The 17,967-nt window shown below is 35.1% G+C and overlaps 4 protein-coding genes and 1 pseudogene across 5 annotated transcripts; 1 reads left to right on the forward strand and 4 right to left on the reverse strand.

Moving 5' to 3' along the window:
* Window positions 1-1,599: 1,599 nt before the first annotated feature.
* On the forward strand, window positions 1,600-3,490 carry C14C6.3 (L-Fucosyltransferase; the record flags this gene model as incomplete). The annotated part of the gene is made up of 10 exons (NM_070839.2): window positions 1,600-1,660; window positions 1,715-1,825; window positions 1,872-2,032; window positions 2,372-2,488; window positions 2,537-2,637; window positions 2,688-2,788; window positions 2,959-3,065; window positions 3,108-3,198; window positions 3,247-3,341; window positions 3,392-3,490. The coding sequence occupies 10 exons, from the start codon at window positions 1,600-1,602 to the stop codon at window positions 3,488-3,490; spliced, it is 1,044 nt and encodes a 347-aa protein (NP_503240.2).
* Window positions 3,491-3,962: 472 nt separating this feature from the next.
* On the reverse strand, window positions 3,963-6,211 carry gtnt-7 (Glycosyltransferase family 92 protein). The gene is made up of 9 exons (NM_070840.3): window positions 6,059-6,211; window positions 5,833-6,007; window positions 5,375-5,566; window positions 5,142-5,326; window positions 4,825-5,075; window positions 4,667-4,776; window positions 4,526-4,622; window positions 4,302-4,480; window positions 3,963-4,239 (listed from the first exon to the last, which is right to left on the reverse strand). Exons 1-9 carry the CDS (start codon window positions 6,177-6,179, stop codon window positions 3,975-3,977), a joined length of 1,575 nt encoding a protein of 524 aa, NP_503241.2. The 5' UTR covers window positions 6,180-6,211; the 3' UTR covers window positions 3,963-3,974.
* A 632-nt stretch (window positions 6,212-6,843) lies between these two features.
* On the reverse strand, window positions 6,844-8,750 carry C14C6.7 (annotated as a pseudogene). Its single transcript has 8 exons — window positions 8,621-8,750; window positions 8,427-8,571; window positions 8,188-8,379; window positions 7,662-8,139; window positions 7,500-7,609; window positions 7,355-7,451; window positions 7,126-7,304; window positions 6,844-7,086 (listed from the first exon to the last, which is right to left on the reverse strand). Coding segments are annotated over exons 1-8 (1,574 nt in total).
* A 659-nt stretch (window positions 8,751-9,409) lies between these two features.
* gtnt-8 (Glycosyltransferase family 92 protein) lies at window positions 9,410-11,298 on the reverse strand (the record flags this gene model as incomplete). Its single annotated transcript, NM_070842.3, has 9 exons — window positions 9,410-9,659; window positions 9,706-9,884; window positions 9,935-10,031; window positions 10,101-10,210; window positions 10,257-10,507; window positions 10,552-10,736; window positions 10,780-10,974; window positions 11,030-11,132; window positions 11,172-11,298. The coding sequence occupies 9 exons, from the start codon at window positions 11,296-11,298 to the stop codon at window positions 9,410-9,412; spliced, it is 1,497 nt and encodes a 498-aa protein (NP_503243.3).
* A 1,206-nt stretch (window positions 11,299-12,504) lies between these two features.
* Window positions 12,505-14,286, reverse strand: srx-8 (G-protein coupled receptors family 1 profile domain-containing protein; the record flags this gene model as incomplete). Its single annotated transcript, NM_070843.3, has 5 exons — window positions 12,505-12,763; window positions 12,812-13,018; window positions 13,066-13,194; window positions 13,450-13,562; window positions 14,080-14,286. The coding sequence occupies 5 exons, from the start codon at window positions 14,284-14,286 to the stop codon at window positions 12,505-12,507; spliced, it is 915 nt and encodes a 304-aa protein (NP_503244.2).
* Between the last annotated feature and the right edge of the window lie 3,681 nt (window positions 14,287-17,967).

Here is a 17,967-nt window from a genome sequence, read left to right on the forward strand (position 1 = left end):
AAAATTGGGGTCGAATGGCCACAATTATTATTTCAAGTCAGGGGCTCGACTCAGCTTTTGGTTTTTTTTCAATAATGGATTTTGCAGTTCCCAAACTTCAAAGTTTCCAAACAGTCTCGACATTTTTTTCATAATGTACAAATAGATGAAATTTCTGTCATTAAATAACTTTGAAAACTTTTCTGAAAAAAAATTAAAACAATGTTTTTTGACGGAAAAATTTTGCAAAGGACTTATTCAAAAATTTTCAGATGTTTGAAATTTTTTAAAATTTCAAAAAAGTAATACGAATGTTTGCCGGCCGTCTACATGCTGTGAATCACTGAAAAAAACAAAAGTTGTTTCAAAAGAAGAGAATCTGCTCATCTATTTACTGTCAAAAAAATTCTTAATCTCCTAAAAAGTGGCACATAGCAGTTGAGCGTACTGTGTGAAAACTAAACACACTAATTTTTAATGTAATATGTCGGACTTATTCATTAAAGTTTTTGCAAAGGACTTATTGCAAATAATTTGTATAAGTTCCAAAAAGTTTTTATTTTTGAGTGAGAGTTTGTAAGAATCGAAACGTGATTAATATTTAAAATTAATAGAAAATAAGTTTTTTATGCGCGAATAAAATTCAACTTTGTCAAATTTCATATCTGTATGTGGCTTTCTCACACCAAAAATAAAGTTTAAAGTTGTTTTGAACACTATATAGATTGTGAAACATTTTTTGCTTACACTGGTTTTGAATAACTTTTGATTCGCCGGGGACAAAAAGACTAATTTTCCCAAACCCAAAAAATCAAATCCTTAATTGCCTTGCACCAAACCTAAAGCGACGTGTTTCATTCACCGACGACCTCCATTTTACGTCGCACAAGAATATTCAGGTCGATTTCGAAGATCGATAAGGCTGAAAAGTGCACGTACAGCAAAAATATTATGTCGTCATTGCGAATAGATCCGTCAAGGGATAATCGGTACAAGGTACCGCGCCGCCAAACTCTGGTAATGCGGAGCACTTCTGAGATGTTTTGATCAGTTTTTCGCCATTTTGACAGTTATTATATCGCACAAAAATTAGTTAAATTATCAATGCATGTCACAGGGTATGGCTCTCATTGGCATTGTTTTTGTACAAGTATGTTCCTACTTGATATCTGTCGTCAATTAATGTATTTAATTTTAGATTGACAATTCTAACCAGCATTGGAAAGTATTCGGAAACTTCTGACTAGATATAACGGATGTGTTTGGTATGTGCTGAAAAACTGGTTTTCCCTTGAAACCTCTACCGTAAACGAAAAGCTGAGCGCTTATTCTTTTTAAAACCGGAATTTCGATATCGTCGAGTGTTCGGACTTCCAAAACAAAATCGACACGATTTTCCATGTTTCGGAACAAACTTTGGAAAGTGCTGCTGTGATGAATATCGGTACGTCCGTTTTCAGATAAAATCTAGCACTCCTCATTGGAACAAAGAGAAGCTAGACAAAAATAGATAAGACCGATCAAAATATTCCACCAAAAATTCAAGACTTTGATACAAGAAACATTCACCACACGATATCCCGTAAACTCTGTAAATTCTCCAAAAGAATTAGGATTGCTATGGCGGTTGTTATCAAAACTTTGAGAAGCCCCGTATTTTGTTTTGCGATAATTATTTCTGGTGAGCGTTCACATTATCTTGAGTTGTGATAAACAGTTTTTTTCAATTTTTAAGTGATAATTGTGGCGACAAAACTCCAGTTTAACAACTCTTCTGGGCCTCAAACGACTCTCCTGGAGCCCAAAAGATACTTGTCAAGTCGGATGGCCCCCGCTGCACGACTAGGTATTTTTTCATTGAGGAAACTCAGGTTAACATGTAAATCATTCAGGAAACCATATTTTTGAGTTGGCAGCAGTTTTGGGAATTGCAAGGGTGCTCAATCGCACTGCAACGTTTTTCATCGAAGATGATTTTTATCGAGAAATGCTCGAAAATACCAGTGAAGCCATTCCGGGTCTTGTCAATCAATTTGAACTTGTTAACGGAACGGTATGAGCCAAATTATTTATTAGTAATTTTGATTTTTCAGCCTAAATGTATGTTAAAAAATTTGAATTTCCCGCCGAAATATTTCTCAGAGAAGTTGATTTTTCCACCGATGGTTTTCATCAAAAAGCTTGAATTTCCAGGCAAAAATGTTTCTCAGAAGAGTTTTAAAAAATTTATCAGATAACTTGAATTTTGGACAATATATTTCTTAGAAAGATTGAAATTCTAGCGAATATTTTCGTTAGAAATTTTAAATTTATTGCAAAAATATTTCTAGAAAAATTTAAATTTCCCGCCAGAATGATTTTTGTAGAAATATGGTAAAAATCATTATTTCAGGTGCCCTCGCCGACGAAAACCACCAAGCTTAACACACGTTGCTGTATATTTGTGGATCCATTGATTTTGGAAAACGTTAACGATCAGTATTTACACCTTGACGGACTATTCTATCAAGTACTCTGAGTTTCTTTCAAGCTGTATAGGACTGAAATTTTTGTTTAGGCCTGGAAATATTTTCCATCAATGCGTGACGAGCTCTCCGGCTACTTGAAAAAATCGAAGAAAAACTACTGGCTTCCCAAACCTGACAATGATACATTTGTGTAAGATTTATAAACATATTCATCTTATTTCTAATTGTAAAAAATTTCAGAACATGCGCTCATGTGCGTAGGAGTGATTTTACATCGAATGGATTCGCAGCGTCCGAGTCAACTTTTGTAAGAAGTGCTCTTGATTTTATTCAAGACAAAGGTAAAGGGAGGGCTTAGGCATAGAGGGCTTAGGCTTGGGCTTAGGCTTAGACCTAGGCCTAGGCCTAGGCGTACGCTTAGTCTTAGGCTTATGCTTAAGCTGGAAAAGGTGATTCTAACTGAAGAATTTTCATAACAAGGTCTGTTCAAATGAAAAACGATTTGTTTCAGAAAATGGTGAAAAACTCAAAAATACCATTGTCCTATTCGGTGATGATCCGAAGTTTATGCGAAACATTTTCAACAATACTTCCCTGTCGGATCAGCAAGACAGTCAGGTATATTTGCACACATTCAGCTATCCGATCCTCAATTCCTAGATTTTAAACACTACCTATTTCGTATCACAAAACTCACCGTCTGATGACTTAGTCTACGCAAAAGATGTATGTGATGTCGTGTTGATCAGTGGTAAATGGCACTTTGAAAAGGATCAAACAAAAAACAAAACAATTTCAGCTCCCCACTCAACATTTGGCTGGTGGATTGGGTATTTTTCGAAAGGGGACAAAGTATATTATATGGACATTCGAGAAACAAATGATTGGGTTTATGTAAGTTAACAAAAAAACCACATTTGAAAATATAAATGTATAAGGTTCAGAGAGTTGGAGAGCTGAACCCATACGACTACTTCATGCCACATTGGATACCATTAAAATTTGCCTCCAATAATTCAACAATTGTAGAAAGTTTGAAATAAATTTTTTTTTGTTTTTTATCCTAAAGCTAAATGTTTCTCAAAAATTTATTTAACCAGTCAAAAAATTTCCAAGTTCTAGGAACATTCAGAGAATTCCTGTAAATTCAAAAATGTCCAGAATTTTTCAAAATCCTTCAGAGCTTTTCCAAATTTTCTTTTAAAAAAATTCCAGAACATTTAAATTAATTTACTTATTCAATTATTGCAATTTAAAATTTTGAAAAAACTCTCCAGAAGTAGGCAAATTTTTATTAGTTTTTCATAAGACTTTATTTTAAAAATTGTTTTAATTAATAGGTAATTGAATAATTTTTAACAAGAAAGGAATTTCCGCCAAACTTTTTTCTCAGGAAGATGGAATCTCCCGCTTAAAATTTTCTTTAAAAATTCGTATTTCCCGTCAAAATTTTTATCAGAAAATTCCATCCCAAATTGACTATTTTTATACGTATGTATGCATAAACATTATTAGTAAAAAAATTTATTAAACATTCAATTCATTATACTTTTTAACGTTCAATTCTTTTTTTTTCGGACACGGCTTTGGAATTCCCTCGAAACTAATCATTTTCTGCTTCTGCTCACAGCTCACTTGAGCGGTGTCGTAGACATGTCGCGCCCGTCGTATTATACTCTTCGTAAGTTTACTGTTGATCCACTTATCAATTGGTGAAATTTTGAATGGAGCATGCACCATCATTCTAGCAAGAGCACCACGGAATATTTTTTCCTCCACGTTACGATAGTGCCTGAAATTAAATTTTTTGAAATTCTTTCTTATGGCCCCGTTTCCTGTCGGCTGCTCATTTACCTAATGAACCCGATAACTTCTGGGACCACGGTAAACCTTTCCCCTCTATACATAGCTGCTGGGATGTGAATCGTCATAGCCGCAACTTTTTCCGGACGAATTATACATTTAGGCTGGTCCCAGAGTAGTCCAAGTCGAGAAGTGTTTTGATACTTGTTGAATAGCATTTCACGAGTCAGCTGAACAAGTTTCATATAAATTTTCACAATGAAAATTGCGATTACCTGCTTTTCATTTTTATAGGTTGCTGGTGTATTGTTGTGTTTTAGCACCCATTTCACTCGAAAATGCAGGTTGGAAATTGAAGAATTGTGAATTGAACTAGAAAATACTCAATATATCAGTAGATTTTTTAGCAGACTTACTCCAAATAACTCGTTACAGTTTTGAAATTTTCCGACCGAATTTCAATTCTCTCGTCTAAATCAATTATTGCTGTCCATTTCGAGAAGTACTTGTTGCGGTGATGACAGTCCTGCATAATAGAATCACTGTTTTCCTGGAACGCAAAAAAAAAACTCACATTGACCTGACCATTATGCCACATGTAATCCGACCTCCAAAAATGATCGTGCATCTTAATGATTTCAATGTCTCCAGTTCTTGCGTAGTCTTCTAGCAGAATTCTGTCGTATTCGGTGATATTTCTCACATAGACATGGAAAAACGTGGCGCCCTGGAGCTTATGGTATTCGATAAAATCTACGATTTGCAGGAACTTTGGCTCTTGGCCATAGAGAGTTGCCATACAAACTGTGAAGTAGTGCGGGGGTTCTGGAAAAACTCTAAGTGAAATGGGTTAGACTCCTTAAAAAAACTCCCGTAAATTTTAAAGCTTACTCTCTATTCTTGGAATAATTGGCACTGAGAACTCGGGGACTTCATCATGAGTTTTTGAAATTGATATATACTTTGCACCAGGCCTTCGAGCACAAAATACAGTTGACTGGGGAAACACTACACTTTCAAACCCGTCCATTATTTCATTCCGGCGGCAATCGTAATAACGACAGAATACTGTTGTGCTAAATAACTTTTTTATTTCAATTTAAAGTATGAAATTTGTGACCAACTTGTACTGATTCTCGGAAGTCAGCGTGACAATGATCTGATCCGTGTGTAAAAATGCTGCCAGTACGGATGGCAGGGCATGATAGAGGTACGCATTGTTAATTGACATCTCTTGCATCAGTTGGTGGTGTTTCTTGAGATTGGTAATAGTTGAGGTGCGAATTTGGTTCCAATCTTCGTAGGGACAATCAGATCTGGAAGGACATTTTTCATAAATCTTGTTCTAAATCGGGCCAGTAGGATGAACTCGATGTGCTCATTGAGGCACTATACATATGTACATTAAAAATTAATCAATCTAGAAAAACTGGTAATCAAAATAATCTTGTAAAATAATATTTGGATAACTTCATCAAACTCTGAGTTACGAAAAACTAAGAATAACCAAAAATGTATCAAATTTCTGACAGTACTTCTAAAACACCAGTTGAATTTTCCTCCTATATTTTTTGTGACTCACGAGTTGTAACTGAACATAATTTCCTCAGGATCCTCAATTTCTGTTGAGCTTAAATTGCTCAATGTTGCATTGATTATAGGTGTTGTAATTGTTAAAATTTCCGTCGGTTCAGTGTTCAGTTCATGTGAGCTATTTGTTGTCGTAGAGTTGTCGAGTTCTTCTTTAGGGAGCATCGCTGGAAAAAGAAACTGACTTTTCAACCGCTTCAACACGGAAAAATCTGTACCTGGTTCGATCATCGCCACTTGCGTCATTGGAAGGCACACTAGGACAAAGAGTACAACAAAAATAATAACAGCAAGAAAATTCCGATTTTTTGATTGAACGTAGGGCATTTCTTCACGCATCCTGCTTGCTAGAACACAACAATGAACAGGCTAAAATTTCAAAAGATGCTGGGCAGCTTAATCTAGATCTCCAGATTATATCCGAAATGTTTCAGGATTTAGTGTACCGCCCGGAGCGTCTAGAGTGCGTTTGGAAATTTTACATTAAAAAATTGCAGCCGACAACGATCCTGGCTTGAGGTACAGGTTCTTGAACTGGCGACCGCTCTTGTAGCAGAGAATCATGGACTTTCATGAAAAATAATTATTTGAAGGATTTTGTCGGATCCCGGCTGCCACAATTCATGTTAGAACTAGGGTTTTACAAAACTAGAAATTTTAGAGAAAAAAGTTATAGCATACAAATTGATGTCCATATATCAGATTAAATGCTTAACAATAAGATTATTTAAATATCAAAAATTAGAGAAATAAGAGCAGCCGACATCTCGCGAGTTTGATCACCAAACATTTTCCCATTAAACATCTTAGGTACAGTAACACTGGCAAAAATAAACTTACAACATGTCGGCCACTACATCATTTTTTATAATTGTGCTTGAATATTCTAAAAACTATAAACCTGAAAACAAGTAAAATAAATGAAAACGGTTTATTATTGCCTTGTATACAACTCGAAAAAAACTTAAAGCTTTATATTATCGAAATTTTGAAAAATTATTAGATTTATGCCATCCGCAATGTTGAATTATCACAGGGTGCCACTTTAGACTCAATGTTAATCATTTTCACTTTCTCCTGGCACGTTGGTTGCTTGATATCATAAACCCATTTGACTCGTTTAATAATATTATTCGTGAGCACTTTCTTCACACCACCATCAATCGAAGAAAAATTGAACGGAGCATGTGACATCATTATTTTCAGAGCCCCTCGGAATATCTTCTGCTCGACGTTCCGATAGTGTCTGGAAAAACTATAAAGCATTTTCTGATGGCATCTTTACCTGATAAAGCCAGTGTCCTCTTCCACCAGTGTAATTTGTTCACCTTCATACATCTCTCGAGGTCCGTGAATAGACATTATCCCGACGTTTTCCGGGCGAATTATACACTTTGGTTGGTCCCAAATCGCACCGATTTGAGATATGTTCTGGTACTTGTGGAAGAGCATCTCCCTTTTCAGCTGAAAATATGAGTCTTGGTCTTGGAGGAATACCTGCCTGATTGCCTGACCTGCGCCTCAGTTTTGTATCTCTCCGGTGTATATTTGTGCTTCATGACCCACTTAACGCGGAAATGAAGATTTGCTATGAAAGAGTCTTGGATTGTGCTGCAAATTTTATAACTGAAAGCGTTTTTTTTTTAAATACAAACATACTCCAAATAAACAGCGACTCTTGTGAATTTGTTATTGTTCATTTCCAGCCGCTCATCAATATCTATAAATGCTGTCCATTTCGAGAAATACTTGCTTCGGTGGTGGCAATCCTGAAAAAGAAAGTAAGCGACATTTTTTAAACTCCTTATTTCTAGATTTTACATTAATTTGCCCATTGTGCCACATATAATCGGCTCTCCAGAAATGATCATTCAATGTGATTATTTCAATTTCCCCGGTTTTAATGTAACTGTCCAATAACATCCTATCATAATTGGAAACATTTTTCACATATACATGAAAAAATGTGGCTCCTTGAAGCTTATGGTATTCAATGAAATCTACGATTTGCAGAAATTTTGGCTCGCTCCCATAGAGTGTTGCCATGCAAACTGTGAAGTAGTGAGGTGGCTCTGAAATTAGTTCAAACTCATGACAATTTTAAAAATTAAAACTGTCTAATCTCGGAACAATTGGAACGGGATATTCAAGTGTTTCATTTAAAGATTTTGAAACTGTGATGAACTTTGCACCGGGACGTCGTGCACAAAATACCGTTCCCGTTGTGAAAATAAAACTTTTGAAAGGGTCCACTATTTCTCTCCGCCGGCAGTCGAAGTAACGGCAGTACACAGTTTTGCTGAAAAATTATTTTTTTTCACTGTTTTGTAATAAGATTAAAGCGTACTTCACTTGATTTTCAGAAGTAAGAGTTACAATAATCTGCTCTTCATGTACAAACGCTGCAAACACAGAAGGCAATTTGTGATATAAATATTTGAAAGAAGATTTCCATTTTTCCAACCATTTCTTATGTAATTCTGTGTTCGGAATGGACTCTGTTCTGATCTGGTTCCACTCTTCAAAGGGACAGTCAGATCTGTAAGTGTGTGTTATCAGTTGCCAGAATATAACTATTAAACCAACGAGTTTTGAGGGAATATCTGGTAGTCCTGACTATGCGGAGCTGGAGCAGCTGTGCTGCTGAGGTGAAAGCTGCTTGTGGATGTTTCTGGCATTGTTTCTACAGCAAGAATTTCAATAGAAGCCGGTGTAGTTATTTCGAAAAAATCTGAAAAAAAACCTGTATAAATATTTACAGGTAAAACACATTTTCTTACCTTCTTGGGAAAATATTGTATTTGAAAAACATATCAAAATCAATAAAATACTAACCGAAAATACCACAAGTACAGCTTTCAAAAACCGTATTGAAAAGTTTAAAATTACATTTTCCGGAACAGAAGTCATGTGCCGTGTTTCGTATTCCGTTTTGGAATGGTATAAGAATCGTACCCAATCTTGCAGATTTCAGGTAGATAACAGGAAGATGCTATCCCAATTTATGTCGGGATGCGAATAGTGCTGTTTGGAAAAAACCTGTTACATCGGTCTTCAGAAATTCGTAATTTATAAGAAAGTAGAGGGTCGTGACTAGAGCTGGGGATTTTCGATTTTTGGAAAGGATCCAAAAAAAAGGAATGATTTTGTTATCATTTTTATACCTGAAAAATCCAGATATTTGAACTTTTACATTTTCAAAGTTTTGAAAAAAACACCATATTCAAGGCTATCAATTTGTCGATTTTCTGTAAATTTGATAAGGCGTCTGCTCACGGAGGTAAATTTTAATTTAATTATCTCCGTTTAATGCATATGTCGGTAATTTCGTACTTGCGTTTTCGTTAAATTATTTTTTTTTTAAATCCAAAATCATTTAAAGAAAATTTTCTTTTTCGTTAAATAATTTCGGATTTTCCAAACGTGATTTCTCATGAAGTGTATTCTCTGCGGGCCTAGTTTATGTCGGCTGCTCATTGACTAAATATTGAGATTTAAGGTGAAACACAACTTTATTACAGCTGAACAGTTTGAGCTTATTATACATACATGATAAAATAAATATTAATTTATAGTTTAGTGAACAGGTCTTGTTTCCCAATTGAGCAAGGCGCCGTAACATTTTCAATGCTATACATCTTTATCTTCTCTTCACACGACACATCAACAATATCGTAGACCAATTTTACTCGGCTCAATATATTTTTTGTCAGGTTTTGCTCAACCCACTGCTCTATTGGTAGAATGTTAAATGGAGCATGTGACATCATTCTATCAAGAGCTCCCGGGAAAACTCTTTGCTCCACGCTTCGATAATGTCTGAAAACTTTTTTCTAACAAGTTATAAAAGTGGATAAAAAATTACCTTATAAAGCCAATATTTATATTAACAAGCGTGATTGTCTCCCCTTTGTACATTGCCAATGGCCCATGAATAGTCATAATTGCAACATTTTCCGGACGAATAATACACTTGGGTTGATCCCAAAGCTCTCCGAGCCGGGAAGTGTTTCGGAATTTGCAGAAGAGCATTTCATCCGTCAGCTGAATTGTTGAACATTAGTCTATAGAATTTTAAAATTTTTTTGAGTCACCTGTGCATCATTCTCATATCTCGCAGGTGTATTGTTATGCTTCATAACCCATTTTACTCGAAAATGTAGGTTCGCAACTGACGCATTGTGGATTGAGCTGAAGTTTTAAGTTTCGAGCCTAAGCTTTAGCCTAAACCATGTTATGTTTGACTTTTCTTGAACTCACTCTAAATAGTCCACCACTGTCTTAAATTGCTCATTTCTAATCTCCAACCTCTCGTCAATATCTATCAGAGCTGTCCATTTTGAGAAATACTTGCTGCGATGGTGGCAGTCCTGAAAATTCGCAAGTTCATGGCTTCTAAGCCTACCAAAGTCTTACATTAATTTGAACTTCATGCCACATATAATCTGCTCTCCAAAAGTGATCATGCATTTTTATGATCTCAATGTCACCCGTTTTAACATATTCATCTAGCATCATTCTATCGTAATCTGTGACATTTCTCAAGTAAATGTGGAAAAACGTGGCGCCCTGGAGCTTATGGTATTCGATAAAATCCACGATTTGCAGAAATTTAGGCTCATCACCATAAAGAGGTGCCATGCAAATAGTGAAGTAGTGAGGTGGATCTGAAAAAAGAGCATTTCGGTTTTGAAACAGTTAGACCACTTGCTTCCAATTCTTGGAACGATTGGAACTGAATAGTCAGGAATTTCGTCTAAAGTCAGAGAAACCGCAATATACTTTGCATTGGGCCGTCGAGCACAAAAAACCGTTGACTTGTGAAAAATAATACTTTGAAATGGATCACTGATCTCTTTCCGACGGCAATCGTAGTAACGGCAATACATTGTTGAACTGAAATTAAAAACTTTTTACAGAGTAGTATTTTCCACAACACTTTATTAAATTAGTGGACGTCAGTGCCACGCTAATCTGATCTTTTTGTGCAAATGCAGACATTGCAGAAGGCTTTGTGTGATAGAGAAAAGGCTCATCTATAGGCTTCCAGGTTCTCATCCATTTGTCATGGACCTCTGTGTTAGGAATTATGGTGGTTGTGACCTGATTCCATTCCTCGTAGGGACAGTCGGACCTTGATAAGAATTTCTTGTTTCTTATAGATTTTTCGTTACATAAATATTACTTACGAATTATATGCAAAAAGTGGATCCTCAACTTCACTGCTGGTTATGTTGAAAATTGATTCTGCCGGTAGTGTTTTATTCATTGCAATTGTTGATGGTGTTAGGTCTGAACAAAATTTTAGTAAGTCTAAAAATAATAACATACCGGTAATTGTATTCCGTATGCCAAGAAATATCAAGAATGCCAGAACAGTTATCACTGCTAGGCGCCGAGGAATTTGAGATGAAGATTGGTGATCCTTAACGTCACCGAGAAGTCCTTCGCGTTCCATGTTTCAAAAATGTGAAAGTGGAGATTTTCTTTGTTGCAGATTTTAGCTAGATAATATTGAAAAGGCGGGAGGTAGGTTTTCGCGGGACTGATTTCATCTGGGACAAAACAGGAAGTACTCTAGTGACGATTAATAGGAAATTTGAAATCTCAAAAAGGCAACTATGAAGTACATAGATTGATAGACTATGCCTAACCAAAAGTTGGGTCAAACATGAGGCAAGCTTGGCCAATTCATAAACCAAGATGTTCGGTTTATTAATAATGTGCACATATTTATTAAAATAACATTGAAACATTGTCAATTTTGTGCATCTAATCTATTTATTTATTTTACATATGTATGTTCATTCATCAGACAAAAATCATAATAATACACTCACAACAAAGCAGTGATAAAGGGGAAAATAAATGAAAAATAGAGATAAAATAATCAATTGGATCCGCAAGAGTCCGGTGACTAAGTTTGAGGCATTAGAGTTGATAAAGGTAGGGACGAAAATAGAGATCGGTACCAGGGCTGGGACTTTTTTTTTGGTATTTTTTTGGTATTTTGGCGAAAAGTTGATTTTCTGGGACCAAAAAAAAAACCAAAAAATAATATTAAAAAAATTTGCCGTGTCGAGACTATTATTTATTAAATTACATAAAAACGTGTATTTTAATACAGTTGTGACCTCATAAATGTATTTTAATACATTTTGCAATATTACTTGAGCAACCCAATTAAAAACAAACTCGAGCATCAAACATTTTTTGGTTTTTTGTTTCTTTTTTGGTTTTTCGAAAATTTCAATTTGTTTTGTTTTGTGGTTTTTTTGGTTTTTCCAAAATTCCAATTTTTTTGTCTTTTGGTTGTTTTTGGTTTTTCGAAAATTCCAATTTTTTGTCTTTTGGTTTCTTTGGTCCAAAATTATTTTTTGGTCCCAGCCCTGATCGGTACAAACCTAACAATAGGCAATACGTAAAGTATATTAATCAACAAAAGAATAAGTTCAGAAACATAGAAACACAATTGTAAATTGAAAATTCGCTTGACTTGGCTGAAAAGTTGTTAAAGTCGGTTCGAAGTTACGGGACGGCAAAGTTGGTTTAAAAGTTGCTAAAGTTGGCGGAGAAGTTGCGGCTAATTATCTAGTTATAAATAGAGTTTGGTTGGAGCATGAAAAAATCTTAAAGCATGGCCTCAATTATGGCTACTTCCCTTTTAAGCGGGAGCTGTTACTGAAGCAATTTGAGTGGTACTTGCCACTTTATTCCGCAGAGACGAAAATTTAAGAAATTTTCGAATTTCTGTGTTATAAGTAAGGAAGATGATCGAGTTGGAAGATCCGTTGAGAGTGATGAAGAATGGAACCACGGTGTAAAATATCGGCTTGTCAGCTGGCACTATATACGGCAAAACGTAGAATAGAGACCAAGCAGCGATATAAAAACCTGAGATGAACACAAATTGTAGAAGGTATCTGAAAATTGTGTTCAAATAAAAATAATTTTCGTAATATTACACTGACCTGGTATCTTGTTTTCTCTTTTTGCTGTTTGCAGCGTCTTCAATACCCTTGCTCGCGTTTCGGATGGTGATGAAAACTGACGCATAGCAAACCGTTGAAATCCCTGTGCAAAACAAGTCAAATGAGAGTATGATAAGCTTCGAGTATGAATACACATTTGGAATAGTGACAGCCATATACGACATTATTGAAATATCGCCAACAAATCTGTATTGTTAAAAAAATTTTTGGAGATTCTTTAGATTCCAACTTACATGCAACATGGGAAGATGTACTGTGAAAACGTGGCTGCGGCTGAAGCCACTGCAATGATTAGGATGAAGATAAAAATTGTACGGTAGAATGTGAACACGTCTTGCCGGTTCAGTGTGATTACGGTGAATCTGTCAGAAAAAAGTATGAATGGAAGATTTAAAAATGCCAGCCGTTTTGCAGTCGTGCCAGCAGAAAAAATAAATGCGAAATTATAATGGAAAATTTCCAGAAATTTACGGCAATCGACAATTTTGACAATTGTTACAACTGCCACAATTACTTATTTTCTTATTTTCAAAAAGTGCCGATTATGCCGACGAACAAGTATTTCAATTTTTGAAAATTTTCGGCACCTCGTGGTTAGTCAGCTTCAAAAAACGCACCTATTGACTGCCATCACTGGTTGTATTAGGCTTTCCATGAACCAGCCTACCAAAAACACCCATCCGAAGAATACACTAAGATTGCTTGTTCTTTCTTCAGACAAGATGTATCTCTGAAAAAGAGTAAAATGAAAAGTCAACACGTTTTGCTCATTTTTTGTTGTTGATTTCTTCTAGATCTTTGTAAAAGTTTATTCCCAAAATTATTTTTGTAATCACGAAAAACTCAAAAAAAGGTGGGCGGCAATTGCCGTTCAGCAAATATTTTGTCGACAATTTCGGCAAATCGGCAAATTGTCGGCTTGCCGATTTGCATACTTTTCAAAATAAGTATATTTTCATAGAATGCGTAGAATTTGTCCGATAAAATTGAAATTCTAACATTTCAAAAAAGTGCAAAACCACAATTTGCCGAAAATTTTCAGCAATTGCAGTTTTTTTCAACAAATTCGGCAAATCAGCGATTTCCAGCCAATTTGCCGGAAATTTTCAATTACGGCAATTCGCCAATTTGCCGAAAAACTCGTTTGCCGCCCTGATTCATCCCACGCCCTCCTTCTAAAAACTGAGCCAAAAGTGTTGTCGTTTTACAGAAATCATTTTTAGAATGACTATTTTTTTGGAACTTACATCAGCAATAAGTGAAGCGGAAAAATGAAAGTTCACGGAGAGCATCAACAGATCGGATATGATATTGAAGAAAGCAATCACATAGGTCGCATTTTTCTTGTTTGAAAACCCCAGTATTAGAATTGGTGGAAGGATCAGAAAATTTGTGAAAATTGCGGTCGAGGTTAACGTAAAGGAGCTCATGCCAATAAACCACTTGACTGACATGGTTACCTATAAAAACTTCATGTCACTGTTAGTTTGTGATGTCCATAGCGAATTTACAGCGTCGGTATTTTGGTGATTTTCCTAAAAATTCAAACAGCGCCGACATTTCGTGAGTCTATTTTTGAAAGGGCAGGGAAATTAGTAATATACTAATAGAGAATATGCCAATCGAGAATATATATATACGGTATACTTGTTTTATAAATTTGAAAAAAAAGCACTGAAAATCGAAAACGCATTTACTTTTGGCCGATACTGTAGCACAGAGCAAAATAGTTGGGGTGTGCGCCAACGGTGCCAAAGCGGCGAAGTTCCTAATGGTAACATTGCACATTAACTATGGTATTCAAAAAAAGCCACAACCGCAAATTTCATTAGAATCAAAACATAAAATTAAATGGATCTGGCAAATCTGACAAATATGCTACTCGTTAGGGTATTTATATCAGTTTTTCGCACAGCCTCCGGAACACGATGGCACATCACTTAAGTCAACAAAGTATTGTATCTTCCATCTGACTACAATGCATTGTGATTAATTCTTCGAGAACGCCCCCCGAGTAGCCAGTGGGGAAATAAAACTTTCCAAAAAATTTTAAAATTTTTTATGTAGTCTCGAAAAGTGACAATTACTCAGTTTTTGCCACTCATAATTTTGGAAGTCGACCGAAAAAAAAAATTCTCCTACATTTTTTTCTTTAATTTTGTTTTAATTATTTGTATTGAAACATTGTAGGGGTCGGAACATGTGGAATTGCTTAGGATTTCCTCAAAAGCTCTTTTTTTTTCAAATTTTGGCATTTTGCCAAAACTTTGACTGGGAATTTCAAAAAATCTAAAAACTTTTAGAGTGTTTTATTATAATATTCAGCTATTTGGATCAATATAAATGTACCTAGACCACATTCCCACTGGCGCTACTCTACCTTTAACAATTTAAAACTCAAACCAAACTCAAACAAAAGATGTAATTTTTCTTTTTATCTATGTTTCTGATTCAACTTTCTGGGCTACCAGATGTCCACAGCAGAATTTCATATCAAATTCTTAAAGGTGAAGTAGCGTCAGTAGTTATTTTCTTTAAATACCTTTATAATTATTCAAAACGGCCAATTATCATAATAAAACACTTAAAAAAAGTTCAGGTTTTTCATAATTTCCGGTAAAAGTTTTGGCAAAATGACAAAATTTTGAAAATATGAGCTTTTGAGGAAATCCAAAGCAATGTCGCATGTTCTGACCCTACCCTACAATGTTTTAATATGAATTATTAGAAAATTACAATATAAAAAATGCAGGAAAAATTTTTTTTTTGGTAGACTTCCAAAATTATTAGTGGCAAAAACAGAGTAATTCTCATTTTTTGACACTTTTCCCACTGGCGCCACCCTACTTTTAAAGGTGGCAATTTCAGTTTTCAAATGATACGTTTCAAGCCAAATCACAGGGGTAATTTTTGTGTTATGATTATATTACAGAATACAATTTGAAAAAAAAAACCGTTGTTCCTTTATGAGCAACACACAATTTTTGTTATTGTACCGTTTTCATAGATCCAAAACGTTTTCGGAGTATGCAATTTCTCCAAAATGAAATTTTGGAAAACAACTACCAATTTTTGTTCTGAATTGAAAATGGTATTTTTTTGGAAAAATATCAAAAGTATGGCATTCTTGACTAAAATTTATAACAGAGATAAAAACTCGAATTACAAAAATCAGCAAGTACGGAAAAATCGGCTGAAAAAGCTCAAAGTCGTGAATGTTAATTATTTATTGCCCGAGACTGCCCGAGACGAGACAAGTGGCTGCTTAAAAGAAGTACCATGTTTTGAGAAGAACATATGTATACTTATAATTCAAATCAAATGGACACAGATCATTTTTCGGTAAATTGATAGTTTCTAGAAGTTTTTAAGCGTCACAAAATTTTTATGACCAATTTTTTTTTGACAGTCACACTTTTATCAAGGTCAATGTCATAGAACAATTTGTAAATTTCTAGAACGTAGTACTAGTGTTTTATAGATGTTCTCAAATTTTCAAAAAGTTTCTAGAACGATTCAGAATTTTTTAGAAATTTCCAGAAGGTCCTAGAAGATTCTAAGGTTCAAAGAGAGAGTTCAAAGAGTTCTCAAAGATTAAAAAAGTTTTAGAACAGTCCAGATTTTTAAAAAGATTTTCCAGGAGGTTCTATCAACTTTTACGGTTTTCTCAAATTTCCAAGAAGGTTTTAGAGCATTCTGGATTTTTTTTGAATTTTCCAGATTTAATTTCCTACCAAAAAGCATCTCTCAGAAATTTTAAATTTCCCGCCAAAATTGCTTCTCAGAAAATTTGAATTCCCCACGAAAAAATTTTTCTCAGAAATATTGAATTTCCCGCCAAACCTTTTTTCTCAGAAAAATTTAAATTTTTCCTGTAATCCTATGGTACTCCTACAGTACCCGTATTACTAAAGTGCGCCTACTATATTTCCCACTATCCCCAAGACAATATATCTTCAAAAGACAAAAACACAATATTTCCAAAACTACAGTATTCTTACAGTATTTCTACAGAACCCCAACAAATGTACTACAGTATCCCGACCATATCCCCCACTAACCCTAAACCGATATCCCTTTAAAACCTAAAACTTTGGAGACTACAAAAACTACAAACTATGAACAGACCCACACTATCATTTACTATTTAGGAAACGTCTCCAGCGTTTTTGAATCTAGCCGGCTGTCAGCAAGAAGTTGAATGTCAATGGGACGCGCCTAACTATAAGCACTAAGCAATTATATTCAAAAAATGATTAATATCATTAATCTGAATGCCAGTTGTTCTTCTGGCATTATAAAACATTTATTGAGGGATCTGGATATATTTATACAGATTGAATGGGCGGATAGAGGCACAGTAAAGATAGTAGGTTTAATCGGAACTCTTTATAACTGGAACTGTTATTCCAACGTTTCCCGCAGTTGCGCTTTAGTGCTTCCTCATTCATCCATAGTGAACAGCAACGACTTCTCAGTAAACAGCACTCCCTGGCCTCTGGCCTAAGTTCAGTTGACCAACAATGTATGTCCCTAGTCGTATCTTGCTGTATTTTTCCTCTCCATACCAAGATGAAGGATTCGGAGATCATCTTCAAGAATGTTTATTGCTCACGCGGCCACTATATGACCATATGCAATTGGCAAACGGCGGGTTTTTTAATGTATAAAAAGGACGCTCTAGCAAGATCAGGCAGGCAGACGTTTTACGCCTACATTGAAGACCTACTAAAAATATTTAAAAAACGGCTTTTAGCAAAGGTTTTTCTGGGTAAGGTCTAGGAAAGAAAACACACCGCAAATACGTTCAAACTGTGTTCTGTAATGTCACGATTGCCAGTTAAAACACTATTAATCATTTTCAAAAGTTTCAGATTAAGTTTCGAAAAATTGTTTGACACATTGTGAAAACAACGGCAAACACATTTTAAAGAACATTTTCTACCAATAATTTTGATATGTTTTTTTTCAAATTGTATAAACGGCCGACACCAAATGGGTCCAATAACAATAGATCGTACTTTAAAATGAACACTTATTTTTTAACAGAAAAATAACATACATCGTAATAAATCAGAACATGCGTAGTGTGAAAGGCAAAGATCTATGCCTCGAAAACTTATTCCGATTCTATT

This window comes from Caenorhabditis elegans, chromosome V (assembly GCF_000002985.6).
Source record: "Caenorhabditis elegans chromosome V".
Taxonomy (NCBI): domain Eukaryota; kingdom Metazoa; phylum Nematoda; class Chromadorea; order Rhabditida; family Rhabditidae; genus Caenorhabditis; species Caenorhabditis elegans.